At 45.2% G+C, this 17,819-nt stretch overlaps 1 protein-coding gene and 3 pseudogenes across 1 annotated transcript; 3 read left to right on the top strand and 1 right to left on the bottom strand.

Annotated features, from left to right (window-relative positions):
- Window positions 1-4: 4 nt before the first annotated feature.
- LOC118214361 (sacsin-like) lies at window positions 5-2,272 on the top strand. Its single transcript, XM_035394266.1, has one exon. The coding sequence runs from the start codon at window positions 806-808 to the stop codon at window positions 2,270-2,272; it is 1,467 nt and encodes a 488-aa protein (XP_035250157.1). The 5' UTR covers window positions 5-805.
- Window positions 2,273-2,405: 133 nt separating this feature from the next.
- On the top strand, window positions 2,406-6,270 carry LOC118214360 (annotated as a pseudogene).
- A 920-nt stretch (window positions 6,271-7,190) lies between these two features.
- Window positions 7,191-8,509, top strand: LOC118214644 (annotated as a pseudogene).
- Window positions 8,510-11,776: 3,267 nt separating this feature from the next.
- The window catches only part of LOC118214358, a 14,761-nt pseudogene continuing 8,718 nt past the window's right edge, over window positions 11,777-17,819 (bottom strand).

The following is a 17,819-nucleotide window of genomic DNA, read 5'->3' as shown; positions in this document are numbered from 1 at the left end:
CTTGGACTCCCCCATGCACTGAACAAGTAAACTCTCTGTTCAAAGTCTCCAGAAAAGTTGTGTGCACAATACCTGTCCCCGATGATACTCCTCTGAAAACAGTGCAGGATGATTCAATAAAAGTTTTGTTGAAAATTGATGCAAAATTTGAACAGGTCATTGACTGTCTCTCAGCAAACATTATCGAAGTGACTAAAAAATACCAGGATGTATCTGATGTCAGCTATTGGCTTGTGCATTCATGCTTTGGAATGCAAACATCCTTGAACATGTTCCAGAAAGAAAATAAACAGAGGTTTCCTTTGCCAGTCGGGAGCATTGCTGTACCTCTTAAAAAAGAACCACAAGGGGGAAACTGGTTAGCTGAAAAGCATGATTCAGCTGGGCAGGTGTTTTGCTTCCTCCCACTCTCAATTTATTCTGGTCTTCCAGTTCACATAAATGGATTCTTTGCTGTGACGTCCAACAGAAAGGGCCTTTGGGATACTGGAGTGAAACATGAATGGAACAAGGCTTTGCTTCAAGATGCTGTCACAGGGTCATACATTTTCACACTTTCTGTGTTGAAAGAGATGTCAAAAAGAGGAGAACTCCAAGGGTACCACTACTACATGTTCTGGCCTGACAAAGAGAAAGTGAGCACATCTTTTCAATCTCTCACTGTTGCTTTTTACTCTGCATTGCTCACAATGTTTCTGGCAAGGCTCTTGAACTCTTCAGTGATGGGAAAACCTGGTGCTCTATTGAGAAGGCAAGATTTTTACACCCAAAAATAGCACAGAACAAGGACGTGGGACAGATTGCCATGAAAGAGTTTCTGGCAAATCAACGGAAACCTTACCTCGCTGTTCCCCTTCCAGAGTGGGTGAGAAATAGCTTCAGCCAGACAGACTTGAACAGGATTATTTCGGCAAGGACACTGGACTGGGTTGAATTCTATGAAGAGATAGTATTCAACAACCTGAGTTCTATGGATCCTAAGAGCAGGAATGCTCTTGTGTTACATGCTATTGACATGAATGACAAAGCAGTCGATAACCTCCTCAAAAGTCACCCTTGCATTCCAGCCATTGGTTGTAAACAGCTTCAGTTCATTAGGAGCCTTGTGAACCCCTCAGGAAAAGTAGCCTGTCTGTATGATCCAGAAGAAGGACGCTTTCTTAAAGGAACCTCTGAGGATTTTTGCTGTCCAAAACGAATCCAGCGGTTGACAGAACTCGGAATGCTGAGCAATTTTCTCTCATTGGAGGACATCATAGAGAGAGCCGAAACCATTACCAGGATTTGGCAAAAAAACCAAAAAGAAGCATACAAACGCATTCGGCAAATCTTGGATCTAACTAGAGAACACTTAAGTGATGAGACTTCTCCTCATTGGAATTCACTGAGAAACATTGCCTTCATTCCTGCATGTCTCCCAAAAATCACTGGTCATGACAAAAATACTTGTACTGCACTTAAAAAGCCTGTTGAAGTGTACAGTTTCAGCTGTCAATATCTGGTAAACATGATGCAGACTACAGTGGACCAAGCAGTTCTGGGCACAGACTATGATTCAGTTCTCCGTAAATTGGGGGTTCTTGAAAATCCACCCCTTCTGATGGTCCTTCAGCAGCTAGAGCATGCGCATCTACATTTCAGAGCACTGGATGAAGATATGCTTAACAAGATTGCTTTTGAATGCTATGGCTATTTAGATGAAATGACAAAGGAGCAGACACAGTCAGAGGCCATTTTTGAAAGCGCTAAATCATTTCCCTTTGTCCTAATTGAAGGCAAATTTGTGAATGTGAAATCTGTGGCAAAGAAAGTAGAATTTGAAGCTAAGCCATACCTCTATTGTCTTCCAAATCACTTCTCCAAATTCAAAAACCTTTGGCAATGTGTTGGCATGCAGAAGCATTTCACTTCAGAGCAGCTAGTGGGGGTTCTTCAGGAATTGAGTATTGAATATCAAAGCAGAGAGCTTTCTCATTGTGATCTCGACCTTTGTCTCAGAATTACAAAGAGATTGTATGAAGCAAAAGATCATGAACAAAAAGGCTGTCTCTTGCCTGATGAAAATGGTGTTTTACGTCTCTCCCACAAGCTCTTTTACAATGACAGCCCTTGGATGCCAGTCTCAGAAAATGCAATTTTGTGTCACGACTTAGTACCTCGGAGCATTGCACTTCACTTTGGGGTTCAAACAACAAGGCACCACACTCTGCAAAATCACCTTGTGCAGGCTTTTCACCCTTTGTCAAAGAGTTTGGACAACATGAGGAACTGACTAGTCCGTATTAAGAACATCATACAAGCTTATCCATCCTAAGAAGGATATTCTGAAAGAGCTCATACAAAATGCTGATGATGCACAGGCAACAGAGATCCACTTTGTTTGGGACAAAAGGAAGCACAGCACCATGAAAACCTTTGGTGAAAAATGGGATCCACTGCAAGGTCCAGCACTGTGTGTGTACAACAACAAGGTGTTTTCAGATGCTGATCTGGAGGGAATTCAACGACTAGGTGAAGGAGGAAAACATGAGGTGCAAGGAAAAACTGGAAAGTATGGACTGGGGTTTAACTCCGTTTACCATCTGACTGACTGTCCTTCAATTCTTACGGGAGACCAGTGGCTCTGCATATCTGACCCAAATCTGAAATATGTAGAAGGTGGAACCAAACTATCACCTGGTTGTATGTATTCATTGGGAAAGGAATTCAGAGACTCTTTCCCTGATGTGTATAACAAGTTCCTGCCCTCAAGTTTCAAACTTGAGGAAGGGACTATGTTTAGGTTACCACTAAGGACAGAAGAAAATGGCTAAAATGTCAGAGATATCCAAGAACACTGTAAACTCTATGGATATTGAAGAACTTTCAACAGTATTGACAGAAGATCCTGAAGGGCTGATCCTCTTTTTGAGGCACATTAGGAAAATACAGTTTCATGAAATATGCACAGGTGACAGCCAAATGACAACTCGGTTCTCAGCAGAGATAACACTGTCCGAAAAGTGTGATGTGAAAAAGACTCATTTTCAAAATCATGTTCAAAATTCATTGGATGCAGGGGGGGCCAATTGAATCACTGAAAACCATCTACAACATTTCCATTTTATCATCCATCAAAAGAAAAGTGAGTGGATTGTGGCAGAGCAGTTTGGCTCCCTGAATGAAAACACTGACCTGGAGGTTGAGCAGTCTATCAGAAGAGTTCCTCAGGCAGCTGTGGCAGCTTGTTTGACATCAATAACTGAACATCCATTCACTGGGAGGGTTCTTCTGTTCTCTCCCTTTACCATGTAGCAACTGGACTTCCAGTACATGTCCAATGGAAACTTTGAGGTGGACTCTTCCAGAAGGGACTTGTGGAAAGAAGATGGTAAGAGCAAGAAGACAGAATGGAATGAATCGCTGAAGTTGGACATCATTGCCCCCTTGTATGCTGACCTTTACAATTACATCTGTGCCTCCGGTAAGAAAAGCAGGTTTTCTTCTCTAAAGTATCTGGGGCTATACTTGGACTCCTCGTTTCTATGGTTTTTTCCTGAAGTTACAACCGCGTCGGACAGGAGTGGCATGGCACAGTGATGCAGTGTTCAAGTCAATCAATGAGAGGGATTTCCCGTAATTCCAATATTAAGCACTTCAACTCAGAATTACAAAAACAGTACACTGTAACCTGGTCTAGTGTCACAAAAGGAGAACCAACCGATGCACCTCATTTCACTATTAACGAACATAGTGAGAGCTTTCTTCAAACCTTAGAAGACATTGGTATGAATGTAGTCCCATTCTCACATCTACATGACTCACATCTTCACCAGTTTTAAGAGAGCACAGGTCAATGTAGGGACAAGTCAGTCCATTTACGGTAAGAAAATTCCTGAAGACAAAACCGTTGAATGATCCAGCAACGACAAAATAATTTTTACCCCTGCCTATTAAACCAGACTTTAATCAAAGACACACACAGATGTGAAAACGCTTGCTGAATTACTGCATGGAGGACATTTGCAAGGAAAACTGCAACACAGTGTGTGGCTGCCTCTTCTTCTTACTGAAGATCAGATGCTGAGGTATTTTCATACTGACTCTCCAAGGCTCTTGACAAAATTCTGTAACTATTTCAAGGACATGAGGAGGACTTTGCAGATTATGGCATCAATGGAAAGCATATTGATGCTCTTCAGCAAGGTAATTTTCTCAAGGCAATGACTATTCCTGCCTCGGAAATGTATCTGAAACCCAAACTTGAGGACCTCCTCAGAATTGTAAATTTGATCCAGAATGCAAGCTATATGTTCCAGAAGAGACAACGAGAAAATGGCTACAACAGCTCTGGAGGTTCTTTAATGATCAAATTAAAATCACCTGTGGTGAAAGACAAGACAAACCATAGCCTTTCTTGACATCAAGGAGCTGTTTTTTTGATTCCCCTGTTGTTCCTGTCATATGCTCAAGTCAAAATAACAAACATTTTCTGAAAACAATGAGGACACTTCAGTGTTGTCTCCTTTTCAAATCCAGAGGTACAAAGATTCTGTGTAAACTTGGATTCATGACTTTAGACTTAATTTTTTTCCACGATTTTGAAGCTTTCACAGCATTTGATCCTGAACTTTTAGATACAAGTAACATGGAGTGCTGTTCTAGATCAACTCTCTCTGTGGCCAGCACTTTCAGATTGAACAGATTGCTAATGAGGATTTGGACCAACTGCTATACTTCTTGCAGTCAGGACTAGGCTCTGGCCAAAATACTCAAGACAACAAAAGAAAGCTGATGTCACTTCCACTGTTTGAAACTGTACAAGGGAGGCGGCGACGCATTGACGGACCTGGGAGTGTGTTCATCCTGGATACACATTTAACACAAAACTTTCCAGATTTGTACTCAATTGACAAGGTCACCATTTTCCTCAAAAATAGTGATGTGAATTTGTCACTGTCAAAAAGATGAACATCCAAGTCCTGAATGATTTAGATTACTATGTAAAGTTCATCTTGCCCTCTGTACACAAACTCAGTGATACCCTGGTTCTCAATTCAGTCCAGATGCTGCTGAAAATGAAACATTATCCAAAGTTTGAGGACTACCATGAACATATCATATTCACAATGAAAAGTGTCAAATTCATCAGGGATGTCTTTGGAAATCTTCAGATGGCCTCATACTTCTATGATGAAAATGAACCACTTCATCAGGCCATGCTCCCAAAAGAGAGGTTTGTTCCAGAAAAGTTTTGGGACACCATCGGACGTGGACAGGAAAAACCTGTGAAAGAACTGTTGAGGGAACTAGGGCTAAAATATGTTGTGTCAGATGATGAAATGATTGAGTTTGCACACAATTGAATCTGACACCAAAGGGAATATGTCCCTGGAGAGGCTGAAACATAAATCAGAATGTTTATTTGCAAGCCTTTTAAAGAGGGATGTGTCACAAAAATTGCTGAAAACAATATCTACCATAAAATTTGTTGTACCACTGCAAATTCAGCTAGACCTCTGTAATATTATAAGCCTTTTGCTGGTGAAAGAGAATTTGTAGCAATTAAAGGCTCTCTTATTGAGAAAGACCCACTCCACCAACGTCTGATTTGGACCACAGTGCCAATATTGCCTTCAAAAAACTGCAGTTTGCAGGCAAATCGACATTTTGAAGGGGCTGGAGCGCTTGAGCAGCCTGAACCTCAACATGTAATTGATAACCTGAGAAACATCTGCCAAGGCAGCACCAAAGAAAACATTCAAACCAGAGCTGAAGTTTTTCGTCAGTCCTATGGATTCCTTCAGGCTGTGGATTTTAGTGCCCAACCACTGACTGATCTCCCTGTGGTACTGGTTGAGAATGATACTGAGCTAGTAAAGCCCAAACAAACGGTTGTGGTGCTCAGGGATTCTATAGATTTCAGACCCTATTTATTCAGACTGCCTACAGAGCTGGTCAGATATGAAGAATTCTTTAAGAAAATAGGTGTCAGAGATACGCATCTACCCAGCAGTACAGCACTGTTCTCCAGGAAATTTACAGGGACTGCATCGACAAACAAGAAATGAATCCAAACCAGATAAAAACTTGCAAAGGGCAGTTCAGCAGCTTTTCCTCCTTATTGAGGAGAACGCAAATGAAAAGACACTGGAGATTCCTCAGCCACTTTATCTGCCAGCAACCGATGGCAGATTGTACGAGTCGAGCTCTCTTTATTTTAATGACACTTACTTCTGGCTTAGTAGATTTGAGAATCCATTGAAAAGAAACTAAAACTGCTTGAAAAGCTTAAAAAGTGTTATCTTTGGCGTGAGATCAGAAACTGGTACAGCTGTTACCCCACAATGTTCGTCCAAAAATGTTGTCTGAAGTTACTACCAAGACACTAGTCGAATCCAGCATGGAACCATGTGTATGGGGAATGCTGTGAATTCAGTGGTTTGTTCGAGAACCAACTGTCTTCTCGGCTACTTCATGCACGGCCTTGTCTGCATCCTAAGAGAACATAGCGAAGCTTTACCCAAAGTGATATTGATGCCATGTTTCTGACTTCAACAAATTAAGTTCATCTGTTGTGAGCGCCTTGAGACAATGATTCTTCTACATCAAGAGCCACTGGACAACAGTACAGCTGAAACGCATCTTTATGTGAAGCGGGAACAAGAGGGTTGCACCTTCTACATAAAACACAGCGATGACATGAGTAACTCAAAAGTGAAGCTTAAGATTGTGAAAGGTCTGGCTAAGCAAATCAATGAGCTTTTAAAAAAAGCTTTGAGAACATATTCACTCTCAGTTCTTGAGGATCTGCTGATGTGTGAAAACATGGAAGATGTACAGGAAGTATTAGAGACAAATATATCCGTAACATTGCTCATACGGACTATGGACAGTGTAGGTTGCCAGACCCTGGGACTCCCATTCCTGAGGAGTGGATTGATTCCCTTGACATGAATTTTCTCAATAACTTTGAAGTAGAAGAATATGTTGGCTTCAAGAATCCATTATCTGAGGAGTATGTCTTTGCAGTTGTGGCGGAGCGGTGAAGATGCCATTAAGCCAAGGAGGGCTATGTTCGCAGAAATACAAAATTAAAATTGGGGAAAGAGAGATCATTGAAGTTAGCTCTCTTGATCTGTACCAGTTCAAAAGGGGGAAAAGATCTTCCTCCACTGTTGGGAGCTGCAGGGTTCTTGTTCCTTCACGGGGGTCAGGGAGTCTGAGCCACCACCTGTCCTACCACAGTCCATGGAGGAGATCCAGAGTGAAATTGACAAATGCCTTGAGGAGATCTGGACACTGTCAGAGGAGGAGAGGCGCAAAGGCATCAGACGTCTGTATCTGAGGTGGCATCCGGACAAAAACCCAGATTGCCTTGACCTTGCAACTGAAGCCTGCAAATACTTGCAAAGAAGATTGAGGAATTAGAAAGGGGAGGAATGACGGGGCACCGCAATTGTGGACCTAAACAAGGATCCTCTCAATGGAGCTCAGCCTTCAGAGACTTTTACCAGGAGTGGGACCAGGAAGCCTCTCGGCATCGGAGGGACGGGAGAGATTTAACCAACGCCATTCTTCAAGGCAATACGACTTCTGGTCATTCCACGAGGGTAGCTCAGGACCAAGGCCTAACCCAAACCCAGAGGAAGCCCACCGTTGGCACAGACAGGCAAAATGTGACCTCGCTGCAGCCCGCAATGACACTGGGGAACATCCACGGAGTGGTGTTTATACAAAGTGCACCAAGCTGTGGAAAAAGCCCTTATTGGAGCAGAGTACAAGAACACTGGACACCGTCCCAAAAACAGCAGCCTTGCAAGCCTTGCTCAGAATCTGTCACATGTCAGTCCCAAATTGAATACTTTGCCCAGCATGGTGCACAAGTTGAATCAGCTGGGTGTGGATGCCAAGAAGACCCAATACCCAAATTACCATACCTCACCAGGTATTCCCAATGACCAATTCAACTCTCAGAACTTAGCACAAGTGCTGGACTTGTCATCGGAGATCTTAACCAAAATATATTCTTACATTCATGAATGATTCCAGGTAATGTAAATAGGAGAAAAAGCTGTTAATTTGCTATTTTATGAGAAATGTTTTAATGATCAATGTACGTTATTTCAACTTGTTATTTTCCTGCACTATACGCGTTTACACTTTATGTAGCCTACATATTTGACTGTATTTAGTTTCAGCACCAGGTTTTATTAATTTTTTTCAAAATGACAATTATCTAAATTCTTGACAAGTATTCATATGGTTGTGAATGATTACAGATAATGAAAATTGCAATGAGAGAACAGTGTTTGTTTGCTAGAAGTATACTAAACAAAGTGTGACAGCTGAGACATTATTATATTTGTCTAATTATGCTTTTTTTTCCCGACTGTAATTGTTGATACATTTGTGTAAATTTTTGACAAGCAATTTCAGCAAAGAACAGATTTTATGCCTTTAACTCCACAGAGAATAAAAGAATAAAACTGAAAGCGCTGGTCCTGTATCATGTTGCATCATAAAACATTCAAGATCATTCTTTGTGTATTGTTGGTGGGTCCTTGTTTGTGTGTATTATTGGGTGTGAAATTTGGGATAATTCATGAGGGAAATTTAGGATAGTGACAAATATTTTCTAGGGAAACTTCTCATCCACTGACTGTGAACCTGTCAGGCCCTCATTTGAAGGTAGACAGTCTGTCACATGCCAGCGTGAGACCCCTGGGAGAGAGATGCGAAAGTTCCGGGAAACACCGTCGGAAGCTGCATGGAGAGAGGGAGAGCGCGCACCCGCACAAACCCAAAATAAAATAAACGAACATCTTCACCCTTCCCCCTCGTGGGTTCCAGGCAAAACCAATACACTAAAACGACAAGCTAAAATAAAGACAAAATAAAGTAAAATGGCGCGACCCCTTACCAGTGTGCTGCCCGTAGCTGTCCTTTCTTTCCCGCTCCTCCTACTTTTCAGTGGAGGTTTACTTGCGTTTTGTACTCTGTTAAACACTAAACAAAGACGCTAAAATCGTGAACACGCTCTCGGTGCGTGCTCCCCGTCTCGGGAGCTGTGGAGAGCAGCACACCTTTAGGCACCTGGGCCGATTAGCCAACGCAGCCCAGGTGCGTGTGCGCTCTCCACCAGCCGGCGCAGCAGACCACCGCCTCTCCAGCAGACCGAATGCCACACAGTCATTCACAATATTTACAATGATCTGAACCATATTTTTAAAACAATGTAATGTAATGAAAATTTTAATTACAAGGATACGCTATGCAGAATATCAAATTGTAACGTGAACATGATAATTTTTATCAATTTTTATCAATATCATGATAACGTTTTATCAACGTTAGTTATTTGGCAGGATTGTTTTTGTCTGATTAGGCAAATGTGATTCCAGTGCTAGTTTGTACTTGGTAGGATTGTTGTTTGCTGAACAGGTTACTCTACAGGGTTGGAGTCCTGATCGATGTGGTCACTTCTGGCACTACGATCCTTACTTCACTCTAGTGTGTTTCTTTTGCACCTCTGCACCGTGAACTAATGCACTTGTTGTACGTCGCTCTGGATAAGAGCGTCTGCTAAATGCCTGTAATGTAATATAACTATATAGGAATATAAATGTAATATTGCTATGAATGGTTTAAACGAGTTACACTTCTCTGATAGTTTAATTCAAGCCCTGAATTGGTCCTGATTGAAAGGTCCTGCTTTGCACTGAAAAACTCCTCTGGGAAAATGGAGGAAAAAATGAACAAACTTATGCAAATGACACAACAGCTGCACGCCATTTTTAAAATATTTCAATGTGCTTTATTTTCTCTAAAAGCAACCCATCTCAATCCTCCCCCCTCCCTCAAATACAAAATATTACAAGACATATTTATCCATGTATGCTTCCTTGTCTGGTTATAAAACAAAACTGTAACACTTAAAAGTATGGTTAGTCTGGTAGTCCATTCTGTGGAAATTCAGTCGTTTCTGCTCCGTGGAATTGCTGCTACAACCAGTTGTGGAATTCCCAGAAGTCCTGGAATTCCAAAAAATAACTTACACAAGATCTGTACAGAAACACAGCAGGCTCACTCCCCATTTCCAAGCAGAGCACACAAGCTTGGGCAAAGCACGGGCTTCAGAGGAAGCTTCAGAGGGGGTCTTCAAATATCAGGTTCACTCATCTCAATGGTTGAATATGCATAACTCAGTCCCTCTGGTTCACAACTCGACGCGTGTAGCCAGAGATTCAGACAGACTGCGGGTGGTAATTCAGAGAAGTATTAAGGTGCCATTTTGAAATCCAGCAGCGATAATTTTCTTCCCGTTTTTTCGGATTCACCCAGTCACCCGAATTAACGTTGTTTACACAGAATTCCGTCACGTTATAATGTTGGCTGAAAGGCATACATTTTTGTGAAGGTAGTAATATCTAAAGTAATAGCAAAATCAATCTTTTAGAGCAACTAGTGTAACGCTGGCTTTGATCCTTTCAAAATGGAACTTATTTAGGAACAACACAACCTCAATTTTGCATGCATTCAACAGATGACCATTAGTCGTGTAATTTAATCTAGATACATCTCTCTCTCTCTCTGATCTCTCTTAAATTAGTAGAGTAGTGATCCAGCAGTCAGATGGATAATTTGAAGATATATTTAATTACAAGTTCCAAGAAAAATAATTCCAAGATGAACAAGCAGTGCTCTGAAATGGAATTTGTTGCAAATTCCACTAATGGGCATGAAAACTTGCATTGACCAGCGAGTCACAGCGCTGAGTCATAGCGCTGAGTCACAGCGCTGAGATTCAATTTGACTAGTCTGCAGTACACCAAGACTTAATGCTCAAGCATCCTCCAGCCCCTTGAAAAACACCTGAGGAACCTGCAGGACAAACTGTGCAGAAACATGAACGCAAAAGATAGGCACCCAACAAGAATTAAGGCTCGACAAAAACACTAGGCAAGGTTTATGAAAACAATGCTTAATGGATGCTGTAGGAAATGGAGTAAGGTGCCCTCAACTCAAAGAGATGAAACGATGTAAAATGTTTTTGCATTTTGTTCTTTTAAAAAGCACAGTAAGGTCAGTCAATAAAAAATAAATTAATTTCACTCATCTAAAAATTAATTTGCATACATCTTGTATCTGGGAAAAGAAAAAAAATACAAACACAATACACAAAACTATATTTCCATAAAGTTTTTGTGAATAACTTTTGTACAAAAATGCAAACATGGACAGGAATGTTATTTCTTTTTTTTAAATAAAGTAAAAATAAATTGAATGTACTTTTTTAACAAGCACATAATTGGCTAAGTCATAGACATTTTTATGTTGTTGTTCTCAACCACACTCCAAACAAGAGAATGAGAAAAGAATGTCAACACCGAGCCGAGCGAAAGGAGGCACAATGAGGATCCGCACGCCCCTCATCCCAAATGCCCCCCCCCACCCCAGACAAACACCGCAGCGGGGGAGGGGGAGGGCTCTGTGCCAGGACAGTGTGCTTTGGGGCAATACTGCCAGATAGGTGTGAGGAAACAATCACAATCATACACAGTAGTCCCCGTCCTGTAGTCACAACCAGGAAATGGGTGTCTATGCGGTTTGCGGATAAAGCGTGGTAAGAGCGAGTCGCAACAGAAGGAGACGCACGGCATGAGGCCTCTACGAACCGAAACACGCCGAGACGGACCTGCTGGAGAGTTCTGGCCCTTCTCCTCCTCCTCCTCCTCCTCCTCCTCCCTGTCTCGCTCCCGTCCCAGGTGCCAGAGTCCCTCTCCCATCACCCCCACCCCCCTGACGCTCACATGTTGTAGGCCACGTAGATGGGGTCCAGCTGGTCGGCCAGGAAGCCGTCGCGCAGGTGCATGCGCTGCTTCTCCCCCCTGGAGTTGATGGGGATGACCCCGGGGTCCACCACCACCACCACGCCCACGATCAGGTAGTGCTCCTCCAGCACCACGTTGGTCACCAGGCCACCAGGTCCAGCGCCTCCTGCTCGGAGCCCCCAGCTCCACCACCACCACCAGCAGGTTGGTCCAGGTGAACACCGCACTGAGCGGGGAGGGACGGGGGGAGAGGTTGATAGGTTAAAATGGGTTTGAAAAAACAAAATGATAAAGCAATGCATAGCAGTAAGGACAGATGCAGAGAGAATAGATGGAGTCATCAGGACCAATTAGGCAAAAGCTATAAACCTGTCAGGATCAATTACTACAGTAACGTGTTGGCACGAAGAGACGCGTTAAACTTCCTGAGCATTTATGTGTGCAGCAGCCACATTTACATTTGAGCTCCACGCAAAGCTCGTCCACGTGTGTAAACATACATTAAGAAAATATATACGTTGAAACATAAATCACAAGTCTGAGAGCAAACGGCATCAAACAATGTGGCCATCTCGCAAATTCACCGCAGCTCCGGTCTCTTAAAACGTCTTTATTACTCTTGTGAAATGCACAGAGATCCATTTCAACTGGAGCGCCCACAGTGCCTTTCACACAGGTGGAGCGGCTCCGTACACCGAAGAGCAAACTATCCTTATTCAGCGAGAGCCGTTGCATCGGCTCACTCTGACTGTTCGACTGTGTACGCGGGGGGGGGGAAAGAGCCCCTCCCCCGTCCTGCGGCAGGAAGCCTCACCACTCGGCGATGCTCTTGTGCGATCGGATGACGGACGTCTCGATGTCCATGGGGTGGTAGCGCATGCCCCTCAGCTCCAGCGTCTCGTCCAGGGAGCCCACCACGTACAGCGCGTCGTGCCGCTCTGGAAAAACAGCCACGTTCTGCGCTGACGCTCTTTCGGAGCGGGCAGTGTGTGTGTGTGTGTGTGTGTGTGTGCGCGTGTGTGTGAGTGTGCACGTGTGCACGTGTGTGTGTGTGTGAGACAGTGTGTGTGTGTGTGTGTGTGTGTGAGTGTGTGTGTGTGTGTGTGTGTGCGCGTGTGTGTGTGTGTGTGTGAGAGTGTGCGTGCGTGTGTGTGTGTGTGTGTGTGTGTGACAGTGTGTATGTGCGAGTGTGTGTGTGTGTGACAGTGTGTGTGTGCACGTGTGTGTGTGTGTGAGAGTGTGTGTGTGTGTGACAGTGTGTGTGTGCGCGCGCGTGTGTGTGTGACAGTGTGTGTGCGTGTGTGTGTGACAGTGTGTGTGTGTGTGCGCGCACGTGTGTGTGTGTGTGTGACAGTGTGTGTGTGTGTGTGTGTGTGTGACAGTGTGTGTGACAGTGTGTGTGTGAGTGTGTGAGTGTGCACGTGTGTGTGTGTGAGACAGTGTGTGTGTGTGTGTGAGTGTGTGTGTGTGTGTGTGTGTGTGACAGTGTGTGTGTGCGCGTGAGAGTGTGTGACAGTGTGTGTGTGCGCGCGCGCGTGTGTGTGTGTGTGACTGTGTGTGCGCGCGTGTGTGTGTGTGTGACAGTGTGTGTGTGCGTGTGTGTGACAGTGTGTGTGTGTGTGTGTGTGTGACAGTGTGTGTGTGCGCGCACGTGTGTGTGTGTATGTGTGTGTGTGACAGTGTGTGTGCGCGCGCGTGTGTGTGTGACAGTGTGTGTGTGTGACTGTGTGTGTGTGCGCACGCATGTGTGTGTGTGTGACAGTGTGTGTGCGCGCGCGCGTGTGTGAGAGTGTAGGTGTGTGTGTGCGTGTGTGTGAGTGTGTGTATATGCGTGTGTGTGTGTGTGCGTGTAGGTGCACGAGAGTGTGTTAGTGTGTCAGTATGAGTGTGCATCTGTATCTGTGAGAGTGTGCATGTGTATGCATGTTTGCCTGTGTATGTGCGAGTGAGTACGTGTACATCGGGAGCAGAGCCCGGTGCCCTACAGCAGGTGGGGGTAATTAAGGGGGGGGGGGGTCCTCCCTCACCTCCGCAGGCGTCCGTCAGCTCCGTGCGCCGCAGGAAGCCCAGGTACCCGGTGCGCGCCCACACCGTCTGCGTGTCCCCGAAGCTCAGCTTGGTGCTGAAGTGGTCCGCGTGCAGCGCCTCCTCCCCGTACACCGTGTATACCCCGACGCATTGTGGGGGCTGCTCACCCAGACCTGACCACCCAGGGAACACCGCCTCGTTAGCCTCGTTAGCACGCGCCCGCGCCCGTTTTCCCCCCTAAACGCAGGCCGGCCCGCGGGAGGGGGCCGCGTGTCTGCCCGAGCCCGTGGGCGTGGCCTGCGGGCGACTCACCTCTCCCAGGTGCGAATCTCCCAGGGGTCCCTTAGTCTCCGTGTTTGCTATGATCACCTTCACCCCAGGCAGGATCTGAGTGACAATCGCACAAATGCATCGGGTTTACTTTCGAGGCACGGTCTCAAGGATTGCGCACTAATTTGCACGCCGTTTCCAAAATGGCAGCAGATACTATACTGGGCGTCTGTTATATGCACCCCCTGGGACCTCACCTTTCCAGATTCCATCAGCGGGAGGCTGTGGGGCGACCCTCTCTCCACCAGACGTACCCTGAAACGCAGAGACAAACCCCGCGATCCGTCATGGTCGAGTCCCCCCCACGCTTCTCCTCCACCTCTACCCCTGTGCTAAGCCGCGGGTGGGATGAATATCCAAACTGCCGTTTTTTTCCATTGGCTTTAAAAAAAATTTTAATTAAATAAAAATCCTATTAAAATTCCAGTAACCGTGGGAGACGCACCTGTCATGGCGCAGTGCTCGCATGTCCAGGTAGACGGTGGTGGGGTCCGGACCAGAGGTACCCTGGACAGAGGGGACAAACGAGGACCGTCGGCTCAAGTGGCAGTCGGGGGCGTCGAACAGGCACTATCATTCCCACATGAAGCGGGATGACGGATTTCCCACGATGCCACGGGCGTATTAAAGTGTCAGTGCGCTTTAACGGCAGCCCCGCGTGCGCTGCGTTACAAAGCCCCTGCCCGCAAGCAGCCTGCAGCCCGCTCCTCCAGCAGCATGCGTGTCCGCGCCTTCACTTTAATGCCCGAAGCCTGAGCGCGCAAAGAAATTCACCTGAGAGCACAGGTCCCCTCAGCGTGCTCCATCCCGCTCTTCTCTCCTCGCACTCAAAACCCGCGCTCGGTTTCGCCCGCTCACGCTCAGATTTGCTCCGCCTGCTCGCAGATCTTTTTTTACAATCGCGCTCAAATCTACGTCCTCTCACTCACATTTTTTTTTTCAGCAGCAACAGCGCTGCCAGAAGTCCAGCCGATAGGAATTAGCTGGAAATGCACTTGCTTGAGTCAACTGGCCAACTTGTTTGCTCAAATCCAATCTTTACTGTGTCAGTAAGTTTGTTAAGAAGTTAGAACTAGCTGGGCAGAAGATACAGAGAATGGCTAGCAAGCTTGTTGAGACTATTCCAAGGGATGTGCAATGTCAGGTTAGCTAATCTCTCAGCTCTCACTCCCTATATGGTCACAGACCATGTCGGTTGTGAGAAGGTTTGCCAGCCACCACCCTGTGTTCCAGCTTAGCTGGCTAACGACAGCTAGCTTAAATTAAGTTGCCACACTGATTATTTTTTAGGTTTATGAGTGATAATATTAATTTTGTAGCCAATAATGTGGGTTGGCCATTGCGCCTTAAAGTGACGTCATCGTGTCAGTCTAGTCAGTTTCTGTTGCAGTGCATCAGTTCAGTTTGAAAATCTGATGTGAGTCGCCAGATACAAAGGAAAACCCAACAGCCAATCAATCCAAGAGTTGGACTCAAATGACAGGGTTATGAATAACATGTTTGGGACTACACTGTAGTGCAACAGAGGAAGCCATGTCATTTTGAAACCAGCCTAAGAGTGCCTATACTAAAAAGTACTTGGCCATTACATTTAACAGTGGACTGTAGCTGTATGCTATTGTGCTGGGTTCGTATGAGCCAAATGCTGTATATAAAAGGGCTCTCGTGAGAAGTTACCCCACCCCATGGGCAGCACACAGGGAGGCTGGGATAATAACACGCTGGAATGAGCACTACCTACACTTCTCTCCAGATGTAGCTATGCTTTTATCAGCTGATAGGGCCTTCAGAACAGCAGTCAGACCCATTTCATACCCTGAAGCGTCTAGTTAATTTCCCAAAGAGCACCGACTCTGTCCAAGGCCACAGACTGTCCAAAGACCACTGACTGTCCAAATGCCACTGACTGTCCAAAGGCCACTGACTGTCCAAAGGCCACTGACTGTCCAAAGGCCACTGACTGTCCAAATACCACTGACTGTCCAAAGCCCACTGACTGTCCAAAGGCCACTGACTGTCCAAAGACCACTGACTGTCCAAAGGCCACTGACTGTCCAAAGGCCACTGACTGTCCAAATACCACTGACTGTCCTAAGACCACTGACTGTCCAAAGACCACTGACTGTCCAAATACCACTGACTGCCCACAGAGCACTGACTTTGTCAGTCCAGGGAGGGACAGTATCTCATAATGGTTCAGCAGTGAGGACAACTTCAAACAGGCCAAACAGAACATACTGAATGTACTGTATGAGCACATCATGGCAAGAATAAGAGTCAGGTATACAACAGGATTTACAGCATGGGCATCCTCTTACAGAATACATCAAACTACTGCCAACACAATTCATATTATGAGGCCAAATGACAGAATTTATCATGCAGTATTAGTAAGAGCATAAGAGGACTTTCAGCCTCTCTGAAGTGCACTGCAGTGCTCAGTCATCTGTAATTATGCTGAAAATATGAAGCATTTTACCCCATTAAATAACTAGAAGATAAAAAAATATATAATCTATTGTACACTGTGACTGTACCTAACCAGAACAATGAACTGTGATTGGCACCCTGAATAGCTTTTTGAGTCAGCTTTCGGATCAGCCCCACTGCAAACTGAGTATATGATTCAAACAGCAGTCATACTAAGAGTGTTAATAAGAGCCATTGCATTAACAAAAACTTAATACAAGCCATTACATTAACACTGCTAATTATGCTACTAAATAAGCAACGAATAAGTACATAAATGCACACAGCACATGGACAGACACAACACACACCCCCACACCCATATAGACTGACATTTGCCCCCCCCCCCCCCCCCCCCCCATCAGAAGCCCCAGCAGTCCCCCTTCTCTATTCCTTCCTGCTCATCAGTCACTCCAAGGCATCACACTGTCACCATGGTTACCTGCTCAGCCAGCTTCCCCAGCCTGTTGGGCTGACGAGGGGACACAGGCCAGGGGTGGGGGAGGTGGGGGTCAGTACAGAGGGAGAGACACACAGACAGGGTCAAACAGTGAATTGAAGACATAGGGGGATAGTTGGGGGAGGGGTGCGGGGGAAACACAGATAATAAGACAGAAGTGACAGAAGTTGAGAAAGGGGTGAAAGTGAAGACAGAAGAGAAGTGCAAAGATTTTGCGAAAGAGAAGCGCTTGACTTCAGTCCCTCTCTTACACACAAGTGAAAACTCAGCCATAAATGTGGTGTTAAACTTCAATGGACCTTCTAACTAGTGATTAATAAAATAACAGATCAACTCCAGGAGGACCCTGCAACACGGTTTCCTGGTATGCTTGAATGCTTGGATTTTGGTATAAAACAATTAAAATTGAGTTGCCTGAATATGATGCCTTGCATTCACCCTTTCCAGAACATTACTGCCGTTCTGAAGTGCATGCAAGTTAACACGAGCTTCATTAAGTTTGCATCTCAGAGCCTTCGCATTAGGATGGAAACACAACTCAAAAGCTCACAAAAAGAAACGAGTCACCTCAGTAAATATAAGCTACCCATTCATCTCCACCTGTACACCCTTTATCCCTCTTCCGTTTGGGAACGTTCCCCTGCGGCCTTCCTCCACCCCCCCCCCCCCCCCGTTGCTCCCTCACCTGCAGGCACACGGCCACGTTGACCCTGCAGCCG

This window comes from Anguilla anguilla, chromosome 15 (genome assembly GCF_013347855.1).
Source record: "Anguilla anguilla isolate fAngAng1 chromosome 15, fAngAng1.pri, whole genome shotgun sequence".
NCBI classification, from domain to species: domain Eukaryota; kingdom Metazoa; phylum Chordata; class Actinopteri; order Anguilliformes; family Anguillidae; genus Anguilla; species Anguilla anguilla.
This window is presented reverse-complemented; position numbering and strand designations above follow the sequence as displayed.